Source organism: Psittacula echo (genome assembly GCF_963264785.1).
Source record: "Psittacula echo genome assembly, chromosome: 7".
NCBI lineage: Eukaryota > Metazoa > Chordata > Aves > Psittaciformes > Psittacidae > Psittacula > Psittacula echo.
The window spans coordinates 44,093,515-44,106,736 of record NC_137740.1 but is presented as its reverse complement, the minus strand read 5'-3'; the positions used below and the strand labels follow the sequence as shown (position 1 = coordinate 44,106,736).

Below are 13,222 nucleotides of genomic sequence, written 5' to 3'. Positions count from 1 at the left end.
TTGCAGAAGTTCCCAAAGTGAAGAAACTACTGCCCTGAAGTCAAAGAATTTTTATTTTTATTTTTTTAATATACAAGTACCCTTCCAACTCTAAGAATGGAACCACTTGTCCAACCCAGTAGCTAATAAGGATTCATGGCTTCAAAGTTTACAGATGTTCAGACACAAGGTGGTAAACTAAAAAGTATAGACCATATTCCACATAAGGGTGAGTATCCTGAAAAAATCAATCATTAAAGAAAAAGTAGCAGTGCATATATATGTGTACGCATACATAGATATATATATGCATACACTCCAATGAAGAGTCCTAAGTTTCTGCTGTAACTATTAAACACAGCAAATAAAGCTTGCAAAGCCACGTTTCAAGCAGAGTGAGTAAAAGAAAAAAAGATTAATGCTTGCATTCACTTCATTTCAATGATGTTCCTCTCAGTGTACTGTACCACAGCAGTAGCATCCAGTAAGAAAGAAAACTTGTTCTTATTGCCTTAATATGGATGAGTAGAGAAACATTTTACTCTGTGTAGGAAATGAACACAAGTTTCATAAGTATCCTCCCTAAGTACTATCATTCTGAGGTCTAAGAAACATTATAACCAAATCAATTTGTGTTAGCATCTAGCCAGTGAAGCTAAACAGACACATTACAGTCCCAGAAGTGTTCAAATCTGTTCATATCCCTTTTCATACCACTTAATCCACTCAGTTTCTAAACTGATACACATTCTGCTACTGTGAGTCTACTAGCTAAGCACAGTCCACTGGAATAAGCAGGCCTTTTTAAAGACAAAGAAATCCACATTATCCATACTATTAGTGGTCGCGACATGTCATGGTTAGAAAAAGCCATTCAGGTTTCTAAGTACAGCTTCTAAATTCAGACTGGGAATATTAGACTTACGAAAAAAGAGACTGAATCAATGTTTACCAAGAAACCGGGTGGAGTTCCTTCTGGAAACAGCGTTAGGAAAGCAAGCGGGAGAAAAACCGACAAAGCCAAACAAAAATTGAATAGAAACAAGTTTTACCAACACCTCTAGAGCTTGAATATTAATAGAATTACAGATCCAAAAAGGATTCAGCCTAACATTTGTCTACCTTGGGATTCTTGTCTGCAAATACTGCAATTTGGAGTGGCACAATTACTCAAAGTAAATAGTAAATGGAAACATCTTAGCATAATCAAGCTCTATACCTGAAAATAGATCTAATAATTAGCATGAGAGAAGGTACTTGGGCTACCTGCAGCAGAAACGAAATTTTTCTTTGCCTCATTCCACCGACACACGGGACTTACACAAAGGTCAGGTTAAAGATGTTATGTTTCTTTAGAAAAACCACTAGTCCTGGGAATGATCAAATAAAATACTGCAGTTGACTAATGAAGAAAAAAAAAAAAAAAAAAAAAGGAAAAATCCCACTTTTAGGAACACAGAGAGATGAGCTGGTTGGCAACATTCAAACTAATGAATTACTAAGCCTTCTAAGAGAAAAGTCTACCATAGTCAATTTGACCATTCCCAGGAAAAGTATCTTGGCTTTTAGTAACACCAGAACTTGGTGTTACTAAATCTTACTACAGAATCTCACTCATATTTCAGTAGGTTTGAATACTCTGATGGATTGCAACCTACATCTTCAATTATTTTAGAACGGTGCTCAGAAGTATTGTCTCAATGAAGGCTCTGCATGAGATCCATTTCTGTCTCTGCAGGTACTTCCTGACTTATTGTGGGCAATTCATTTAGTTTATCTGTCCCCCAGGTCTCTATCTGCAAAATGGATAAAATTTTCCTATTTTGTAAGGTTTTTCTGATGGGGAGGATGCTGTTTAAGCATTCTGATATAACAATGATCTTCATGCATTGTGGTGAGAGAAAACAGGAACTTGAGTAGTACAGAATAAATACTGTGACAAGATGTAAATTACTACACGTAAACATGTAAAGGTTAAAAATTTAGCTGGGTTATTCAAATTATATTCTCAATTATACTAATAGTAATAATTTTACCTGAAAACCTGGAACAAAACAAACACCTTGAGAATCAACAATACTCCGTGCCATTTTTGCTGTTTCATCTACATTGGTGAAAAGATCTGTAAAAATGCATAAATCACATGCTTTTATAATTTACTTCCATTTCTTCATATATTAAGAAACAAAAAAATGGAGTTAGACTTTTCCTTCTGTAATATTCTCAAACTACATGTTCTAAGGAAAATTATCACTTCTCATATTAAAACCAAAAACCTATTCAGATGAAGACTAAACTCTAATATCTGCGATCCTCCTATTATGAGGATCCTCTTGTATCTGTTATGCTGTAGCCTTTTAATATTCATATCCTGTAAGAAGTCATGAGCTTTCCAAACAGACATAAATAGGAACTGACAATGCTAACAACAGCACCCTAAGTATTTAAAAACCTAGATTTGCAAAACGTAAACCACGTTATCCTCCCCAGAAATTGTTACTGTCAGCATAAGAACCAAATGACTACAGAGAAAGTCCTTAATATGGTATCAGCACCATCAGTATTTTTACAAGTGACTGACCCATAAATATAAATTAGGTCCTAATATTACCTCTTTGAGAGACACAATTTTTATTTTGTCTAGCCAGATGTCTCCTTTCACAACTCCACAGACATCCCTCTTTAGCTTGTTCTTCACCCACATGTGATTCTTGTACTAATGCCCATCTTCTGTAGTTTCAACTAATAATGTCCTTATGTGGCCACGTAACATGTTTTTACAGATTAGAGGTCTCCTGTAAATGAGAACTATTGCTTTTTCTTGTCTAAAAAGTAAATTCTCCTATCAGAAATAAATTAGGTTAATCTAACTTTATTTATCTTTGAAAAACCCATCTTGGTAACATAACAGGAGTTTCAATTTACCTTTGTAACCTTCATAAATTTATTTGAAAGCTTTGGATTCTGCTGTGCCCAGACTAATAAGCCTGTATAAAAAGACTAATAAGCTTATACAGCTTCTTGCTGTATTGGCTGTTACTGAATTATATAGAGTATCTCTGTGCCAGGATAGAAAATGAAAAAAAAAAAAAAAAAAAAAAAAAAGATTGACTTCACCTTGATATTCCATATCACTTTTTCAAAACTCTTAGAAGGGATCTGATCCCACTAAAGGAAGTACATTAAACCAGGTTTGTCGCACTGCAGGAATTCTTATTTCCAAACTTTTATCACTATTATATGTCTTATCTTCATCCATGTTGAGCCTCACCTACATGGGCAGGAGGGTCTGATGGGCAGTCTGAAAAGGAGCTGAATCCCTACAGCAAACACACTCAGCAGAGAATCTCCTCATGAGACACTGCATTTTCCGCTGTCCAAAACACATAGGCTAGTTTCTTCAATCATGGATACTAAAACCAAGCCCAGTAACATAAAAACAGTTTCTTAAGTAACAATATATTTTAGCCTCTATAAAATTAAAGAATACTTACTTATATCTTGAGCCCATTTTATGGCAGTACCAATGTCTGAAATACAGCCTTCAGTTAAGTAAATAACTTCTTCCCCAATCTTCCAACCAATCAGTGGATAGAGACCTTAATTATTTTCCATGAAACAAAACACACAGTTAAATGTTTCCAGAAAAACATATACAAGCACGTCGCTAAGAAATCCATCAAAAAACTCCAAAAGTTTTTATTCAATTCCTTTGCACAACTCAAGCTTGAAAAATGTCACTGATGGAGGTTAAAAGTATTGCTTAAAAGTTCACTGATGGGATTACAAGAGACTTAAACAAGTTAGTTAAACCATAGTTACCCTAAAAAAACCTAAAAGACAAAAACCAAACCCAAACCACTATCAAATTAAAAAAAAAAAAAAGCTCTCTTTAAGCTAAATGGAAGAGTTATCTGCACTTTTTTTATCTAATGAGAGATTGTATATACTTAAAAATTTTTCAGTTTCCCCATTTGTTTTACATTCATCTAATTTTCCCCAATGGTTTCTAGAAAGTTGGAATTACTTCCCGAAAACACAGAACATGAAGACTGGGCTTTCAGATGGGAAGCCCATCTTTAGTGGGCTAAACCAGACAGATATACACACACACACACACACACACACACACACACACACACACACAAAGGCAGCGTGAGCTTCGAACACAGATAGAAGAGGATAAAAGTGATATCCTTTTTTATTCCTTTTCATTATGCAATGCTTCCTCACATAGAAAGCAAAAAACAAGTTTCCCACTTTGCCCACCCTTGTCCCCAATAAAAGCTACTGCCAGTTAACTACATCATTCTACCTGTGTGTTTGTTTGCTTAATAAACAAAAGAGACAAACTCTTTAAAAATATTTGTTGACATACTTTATCTATAACTACAAAAGAGTAGCACTTTTGTGGTTTACATGATGGGATTTGCAAGAAGTTAGGATTTCCAACTAGTCTGGGCTTTGCAGTGACTCAAAAAAAACTCACAACAAAACCAAAATTACTTTGTTTTTCTTTTCTCTCAGCAGAAAGGCAGAAATACACAGGGCAAGCATTGTTAGTTTATTTGAAAACATAGTATAGTGTCTTTCACAGAACTGCCTGCTTTAAGATACGTTAGGCTAAACCTGACAATCCATTCTCCCCTTTGTTCCCCATGCCAATGTAGAAAACTTCAAGAGAGACATGCTATTAAAAACAGTCAGTGTGAACAAAAAGACCTCCTTGTTTGATATCTGTACTAGTAAGAACATAGTAGAGTCCTGCAGAGTGCTGCTTTTAATGTTAAAGCAAAAAGACTTCATTATCTAGTTGAACAGTAGATCTCTGGTAATGCAGCTGGACAAATGGTTTTTCAGGTGACTCGATAAGCATTCAGTGGCCACAGCAATAAAAACTTCACCCAACCCAAGTTCAGTAAGTGCCAGAGTAAAGAAAGCACCCAGACTTTATGGGACCCTGCTCAGGACTTAGAGATCATGGGTAATGCAACAAAAGTAAGTAAGTTCCAATAACTAAAGGTCCAGAAAAGCATCAGAAAGATCTCAGGATTATCTCTGTTTTCTCAGGGTGACTTTGCTGATACACAAATGCGCCTCATAGAATCATCTCCAGTTGGCTGCATGTGTTCAAAAGTGCGGCGTGGTAGTACTAGTGCAACTGCAGACACTTGGTTAGTGCTGAAGGCACTCTGGTGCATACCATGGAAACAATCAGCAGCACCTATTTAAAGTTTGCATTTGTCTCTTGAAAGGAAAATGTGATAAATCTCAGATCATTGGTGCAGGGCTCCCTTATAATCTTTATTTTCTACCTAAGGCAAGGCTGCAAGGAAGCAACACCAGCAATTTACACGAGTTATCCTAGAGAGGGACAACTTATTAGGTACAAAGAAGTCCATTAGGTGGCCTTCCTAAAGATACTCACACACCAAGAGTCTTTAGTAGTGTAAAAGAAACTACCTCCAAGGATGGATCAACATAACACTTGCCATGACCAGAGTTACCTAGAACTATCAGACTGATGGAAACATAGATTTCAAATCTATATAACATGCTTCCATCACTGAATTGTAACAAGCGCTGTTCTTGAAGTAACTACTTTATTTTTTTAAAAACTGTCATATATAGCAACTAAATGTAGACCAGAAACTAGAACAGCAGCTAATGAACAGCTTGCACAAGGATGCTGTGGGAATTCATCTTGCAGTCTTAAATACATATGTCAACTTTAAAGATTGAACACATTACATTTCATGCCAAGGGTGCTAAGCAAAGATAGGTACTTACTTTGTGTCACTAACCATACCAACCGACAGCCAAAGAACATAGGTAAAATAATTTTAATGTAAGTAACAGCCTAAAGCAGTAAAAGCTTCACAGCACTGCCTTAAAGATTTCAACTCCTATCACAATAGCTAAATATTTTCTTAGCAGAAAACAAAACAGAAAAACCTTACAGCATGTTATTGCTGTTACATTTCCACAGACTACATATATATGATTTCCTAAGTAGAAGGATCACCAGATCATCATTAATTAACCTAAAAAGCATTTGAATTCATAGAGAATTCAATATCTATGCTATTCAGTTCTGACATATCTTATGTATTTGCCAAGGTATTTCCAGACTTCAGCTGGTAAAAGTCTCCTTAGCACAGGACAGACTGCTGTCCTCAACCCCAAATCTACCCCTCCCATTTTAAATTGCAGGCTTCCCAAAATTAGTAACTCTTTAAAAATATGGCAGACAAACAGAGAGAGACTGTGCAGGCAAGTTTACTTCAGCATTGCCTGTTGCCCTCTTGACAAACAGCCATCTATGACAAATTAACAAGCTTGACAGACCAAAAATGTCCAAAATAACAAAGTTTTAAAACCTAGAAACATATTGAGGAGCTCATTTCTAGTATTTTAAAAGAAAACTAAAAATTGCTAATCCTGTATTAACTCACTGCAGGTGCTTCAAAGCATAAGGGCTGAAGAGGAGGAACTTACAGTGACCTGCTGGAACAGTTTGATGTGAGAAGCCAAAGGACTAATCCCCTTTTTCTCCGTCAGTACTATATAACACTAAAATACTGCTATCAAGAAGAAAAGGTGAAGAAACAAAAGAACCCAAAACCAAACAAACAAAGAGAGAAAAACAAACAAGCAAACAAACAAACAAACTCACAAAAAAACAAACCAAAGAAAATCCAAAGAAAACAAACATGGATGCAGGTAGCAGACGTAATTACTAGTGATGTTACTTAGATTCCGTGGACAAGTGTATTTCAGGGTAACCAAGATCTACGTTTTTTAAAAAAAAAAAAACAAAAAAATTTCCAGAGTCTTCTGTTTTGAAAACAATTTCAAGCTGTTTTTCTACAGCTAAAGACAGGTAGGAAAAGCATAGACCTGTTTTATCCTTTTTTATACCCTCATCATTAATAGCTGTTGAATCAGATGAAATACTTTAAACCCAAAATTTCACTATCTTACCTCTTCGTGATGCAAAGAGATGCTCTCCAGTATTCACATTCCAGAAGCCACCTGTTCCCATTGTCAGTTTAACATCTCCTGGGTGAAAGCAGCATTCTCCAAACATAGCTGACTGCTGATCTGCTACCTGCCATACCAACAAGAACAATACAAGTTAGCTACCAACTACCAATCTAAAATGCTGCAGGACTTCAAAATATCACTGCAAACACGTCAGAGTTCTGAATAAAAATAACCATTCAGAAAGGACTTGATCATTAAAAGAGGGCTCATATACAATGCAGGCCATTCCAACAGTCACATTTATCACTAGAATCAAATTACAGCAGGTTTGGACACAACATGAATGTATGTAGTATGGATTGCAACACTAAAAAATATGTTATGGAAAAAAAAGAAATACTTTATGGTTTAGTATTTGACAAGGATAAACAGGGCATTTGCAATACCAAGGAGCACAAGAGTGTAGCTTGGTTTGAATTCTCTTCCCCTGGATAGCAAGTCGAAGTTCTGAGGTTTCACCTTTCTTTTGTCCTGCTACCCCTCCCTGTACCAAATTATTCTATGTTAAATTTTTTCAGCAATGATGGTTACTAAATGCATTTATGTCTCTTTGTTCCTTGGTGAAACAGTAAATTCACAGATAAATTGAGCCTAGAATTCTTTAAAAATAGTAGGAAAAAATCATGTTAGCTAGGTGACGTTTTTTTCCATTTACTTCAATCCAAGCAGATTTTTCTACGAGTCACCACTTGACAAAAATAATGGGTTTTTCTTCTCCAAATCATAACTACTGAGGCAAGAACATGTTATTCACCATTTATTTTCAGTGGAAAAAAGAAATAAAAGGTACCACAAGTAGATTTACTAGTAAATACTTTTACATTTGTGTACAGTCATACTGAAGTCAAGTCAGAATGGACCCCACTACAGAACTTCATATAGAACAACTGACTTTAAGCCAGAGAGAGACAGATTACCAGAGGTTATAATAGAACCCAGCTCTGTTAAGTCCTAAATTAATGCTTAATCATTTGGTCATCTAATCCTAATGGACCTCAACTTCTAGAAATCCCTTCTCGTTCCTTTCTTCTCCTTTTCCCCTAAAGCTGTAAACCAAGTTTTTGGAGAAAAAAAAAGTCAGGTGAAGTTCCCGACGACTGGAGGAAGGGAAATATAACCCCCATTTTCAAGAAGGGGAAAATGGATGACCCGGGGAATTACAGACCAGTCAGTCTCACCTCTGTGCCTGGCAAAATCTTGGAGCAGATTCTCCTGGAAGGCATGCTAAGGCACATGAAAAATAAGGAGGTGCTTGGTGACAGCCAGCATGGCTTCACTAAGGGGAAATCCTGCCTGACCAATTTGGTGGCCTTCTATGATGGGGCTACGAAACTGATGGACAGGGGCAGAGCAGTTGACGTCATCTACCTGGACTTTTGCAAAGCGTTCGACACTGTCCCACATGATATCCTTCTCTCTAAATCGGAGAGACATCAATTTGATGGGTGGACCACTCAGTGGATAAAGAACTGGCTGGATGGCCGCACGCTAAGAGTTGTGGTCAATGGCTCAATGTCCGGCTGGAGACCAGTAACGAGTGCTGTCCGTCAGGGGTCGGTGTTGGGACCAATCTTGTTCAACATCTTTGTCAGTGACATGGACAGTGGGATTGAGTGCACCCTCAGCAAGTTTGCCGATGACACCAAGCTGTGTGGTTCAGTTGATACGCCGGAGGGAAGGGATGCCATCCAGAGGGACCTCGACACGCTTGTGAGGTGGGCTGATGCCAACCTTATGAAGTTTAACCATGCCAAGTGCAAGGTCCTACACCTGGGTCGGAGCAATCCCAGGCATGGCTACAGGTTGGGCAGAGAAGAGATTCAGAGCAGCCCTGCAGAGAAGGACTTGGGGGTGGTGGTCGATGAAAAAATGAACATGAGCCAGCTTCAGTGTGCGCTCGCAGCCAAGAAAGCCAACCGTATCCTGGGCTGCATCAAAAGGAGTGTGACCAGCAGGTCGAAGGAGGTGATCCTGCCCCTCTATTCTGCTCTCGTGAGACCTCACTTGGAGTATTGTGTACAGTTCTGGTGTCCTCAACATAAAAAGGACATGGAACTGTTGGAACAAGTCCAGAGGAGGGCCACGAGGATGATCAGGGGACTGGAGCACCTCCCGTATGAAGACAGGCTGAGAAAGTTGGGTCTGTTCAGCCTGGAGAAGAGAAGGCTGCGTGGAGACCTCATAGCAGCCTTCCAGTATCTGAAGGGGGCCTACAAGGATGCTGGGGATGGACTCTTCATCAGGGACTGTAGTGACAGGACAAGGGGTAATGGGTTTAAACTTAAACAGGGGAAGTTTAGATTTGATATAAGGAAGAAGTTCTTTACTGTGAGGGTGGTGAGGCACTGGAATGGGTTGCCCAGGGAGGTTGTGAATGCTCCATCCTTGGCGGTGTTCAAGGCCAGGTTGGATGAGGCCTTGGGTGGCATGGTTTGGTGTGGGGTGTCCCTGCCCATGACAGGGGGGTTGGAACTAGATGATCTTAAGGTCCTTTCCAACCCTAACTATTCTGTGATTCTGTGAAAATGTCAACAACCAATTCTACTGTAGTTATACAGAAGGAATAGGGAATACTTACTAAACAAGCATTAAATCAAAGCTAGGTAAAAAGAATATAGGTACAAATATACAGATTCAAGCAAGAAAACTCACCACTGCCATTATTGGAATAGGTACCCCAAATATTTCAGAGTCAGCTGATCCAAAGTTGAAGCTTAAAACAAACATTATGGAGAAACATCACAACACTAAACTGACCTTTTGCTAAAATATAATATAGATATCTAAGCCCTGGTTCTGCACCACATATGAAAGGTAATGCTACCAATTTATTGTGAAGAAGGCATTAAAACTATCACTTTAAGAAATACCAATAGTAAAAATAAAATTTGCATGTAGTGTTAAAAAAAAGTACACCTGCATATAAAAATAATTTTGGTTTTTTTTTGTGCAGCTGTGTTACTTTGCTTGTGCAGACATGTAGTGCTTTTCTAAAGGCAATTAATTTAACAGTTATGTTCTTTTCAATATGCCTTCGTAGTTACCTTGTGTCTTTCACTGGTGGAAAAATAGACATGGGAATGGAAAGTAAATTACACAAAGTGGGGTTCCAACATTTCTGAAATTAAATGGAAAAAATAAAAATATTAGCAATTCTCTCAGAAGCACAATAAATAGCAACAACATTTTTTTTGGAACAGCACATACCGTAAAGGGTTCAAAAACACCTGTAGCACTGGCATTTGAGTAATCTGTAGCATACACAGAACCTACCATAATAAACAAAACAAAGAACACAGTAAGATTTTTAACATCTAAAAAGTAATTTTAAACATACTTTTTCTTTAAACATCTCAGTGGCTCCCATGAAATATAACCTGAGTGCTTACAGGCAAAGTCATCATGATACAATAAGCATACAAATTCTACCTGCCACTCACTAAAACATATATGTATTAATTACCTTATTTAACCCTCATGAAACTGGCTAGAAGAGAGCTAGTACTTTTAAAAACATGGACAGAACTTGTCGGTCTTCCACATTTGTAACAATTCTTTGTTCTTTTGCTTTCATAGGTACCTTTCTTCAATTGAGGCAAAGTAATTCTGGGAGTCCTCTTTGAATCTTAAATGCCTAAAAGTTTGATTACACTGAATATTTATTTCCCTTTCTGCCTATCCTTCCATACAGACCCAAAGAATATTTAACTCAGAAGGCTGCGTTTTTTGAACAGTAAATATATTAGAATACTCATCAATTACAAAAACACATAAATTGTCAAAAAAGTATTTGAATTCCAGGATATATCAATGACTGTCATGAACATCATTACTTATATTCCAGTATGTTTTATTAAGAGGAACTGTAAATATTCACCTTTAGTTAATCTATAAAGTAACCACGTGTCAACTGTTCCAAAGCAGCAGTTATTTTTTCTGGCAGCTTCTTCAGCCTGGGAACAAATATACATAAAAAAGAAAAAAAGTACTTACAACTGGGTACAATAAAGAACATATTTCCCAATTCCTTTTCTCATTTTCTTTGTGGTTAACAATAATGTCCCCAGAAAATAAGTCTCTGATTGCCAATTTTTCTTCTAAAAAGGGAGCGTTGACTATTTAATTAATATCATGCTACAATCCATGCTCCTAAGAAAGAATAAGTGAAGTTTCTTAAAATTGCTGCTAAAGAAATAAAAGCAATTAATCTTCTACTGAAGCGACATCAGAGTTTTGAGAAGGGAAACTCTATAGTCACAACTGTAGCATAGGTGAAGGAGTGGTGAATAAAGAAAACGAGGTCCAGCATACACCACCTGAATAAAAAATTGACAGAAATAAAGTAAGTGTATATGCTTGACCAAAATAGACAGGGCCACTGTAACTACTGTTTTCTGGTTTATGACTTCTACCAAGGGTTCAAAATGTTATTTTTCTTGGGATCTTTTTCCCCTTTAAAATGGGTAATTCAGGTTTCATCTAATTTCTACTAACTGATAACTGTACAACTACAGAATTCATATACAGAACATATGTAACTTCACTCAAAACATGACTGAATACACTATTCTCTGTAACTAACAGCCATGAATTTTTGAGCTTCTTGGTTTGATAGTCATGCATTTTAAGTATCAGTTGCCTGACAAAATGTGGGAAAACATTCATCTCTCACCAAAAGCTCAGCAGCTATGTCAATTTCAATTCTATAATCCTTCAAATTCACACTTCACATTTTCATCAGGTGCAACCAAAACGTGACAGTAAAAAAATATACTTGACCTTCTCAGGAGTTAGTTTTGTGACAGAAAATACCAGACAAAACTCAGAAGGTTTGGGGGTTTCTTCATACAGGGTAGAAAATGGACAATAACCATTTTATTAAAGAATAACTTGAAAATTACCATAGTAAATAAGATGACTAAAGTTATAAATATTACAGTAAGAAACAAGGAAAACAGTAAAGATTAGAGCAAATAATACAGTAACAAATAGTGCAGGGCTCATTAGTCTTTTAGAGTAGTCCAGCACAACTTATTTTATATCTATTTTCCAATTTAAAGTACAATAAAATGCAGAATAAATGGATGACAGTGGTTGATTGTTCAATTTGGTATTACTTGTCAAACTGCAAGCACTGGAATAGTGCAGGGTGGAAAGATAAGAATGCCAGTTGAAAATAAATGCAACTGTCATGCAAAACTAGAGAGCAAGCAACTTTAAAACAAAGTACAGTTACTACCTGTATAAATTAAATAAGGCGATTTTATTATGTCTCTTATGTATGAAGAAAACAGTTTACTACTACACATTTCCAGAAGGAGAAGTAGTTGTATAAATATGAGTAGATACTTAGGTAGACAAGCTTTGAACATTACCATAGATACAAGTCTTTCATTCTGCTTCTTCAGAGGAAAAGAACAAGCAAGACCAAACTGAAGAAGTTACAACCAACCTAAGTCACTATCCATTATTATGGCTTAAGAAAGCTATTATTTTCACCTTCCAGCTTACCTCATGTATGTTTTTAAAAACCCACGACAACTTCATAGAAGTTTGTTGTGTTGAAAAAGTAAGAAAACTTGGTGCTAAATACCGATCATTCCCAGTCAAGAAATGAAGCACTGTAAAAATAACATGGATTACCTGTTTGAAAAGAAAACAGTTACATCAGTTTTAATCTCTCCCTTTAAAGGTTTCTGATCAGTTATCTTTAAAGGATGACAACACAGATGAAAGCTGCTGATGTAAGATTAGAGTCAGAAGGCCATAATTCTGTTAAGAGAACCCTTACATAGGATTTCAATAAATGGCCTTCCCCCAACAAATACTACAGGAAAAGGCACAGAGCAAGTCTGTTTTACAGACTTCTGCTAGCACACTCATAGAGACTGCTGTGCGTTACGAAGACAGGTCACCTACATGAGCACATTGCATGCAATAGCTGAAATCAGCAGCAAACCCAAGAATTGAACTTCTTATTGTGAGTCTGCTAGTTATTTTCCACTTACAGGAAAAGTAACTTCAGGTTTTCCACTTGGAGAAAATCTTTCTCTTCTAATGATATGAAGCACAAGCCATCAGCAACATGAAATGTTCTTTCTATAGATAATCTGAGCAAACAGTTCAGTAAAAACCAAAAACAAAACACACACTGCCAACCAAGAACTACCTACACCTAGAACTTAGACAGGAGCAG

At 36.9% G+C, this 13,222-nt stretch overlaps 1 protein-coding gene across 2 annotated transcripts in view; it reads right to left on the bottom strand.

Annotated features, from left to right (window-relative positions):
• GK5 (glycerol kinase 5) overlaps positions 1–13,222 on the bottom strand; it is a 32,267-nt gene that overhangs the window by 10,636 nt on the left and 8,409 nt on the right. For both annotated transcript variants that reach the window (XM_080622328.1, XM_080622327.1), the window contains 8 exons: positions 12,538–12,669; positions 10,904–10,979; positions 10,234–10,295; positions 10,071–10,144; positions 9,679–9,739; positions 6,964–7,090; positions 3,474–3,578; positions 2,016–2,101 (listed from right to left, as the gene is read on the bottom strand). In XM_080622328.1, the coding sequence (XP_080478454.1) occupies positions 2,016–2,101; positions 3,474–3,578; positions 6,964–7,090; positions 9,679–9,739; positions 10,071–10,144; positions 10,234–10,295; positions 10,904–10,979; positions 12,538–12,669 (723 nt within the window). The remainder of the gene's footprint in view (positions 1–2,015; positions 2,102–3,473; positions 3,579–6,963; positions 7,091–9,678; positions 9,740–10,070; positions 10,145–10,233; positions 10,296–10,903; positions 10,980–12,537; positions 12,670–13,222) is intronic.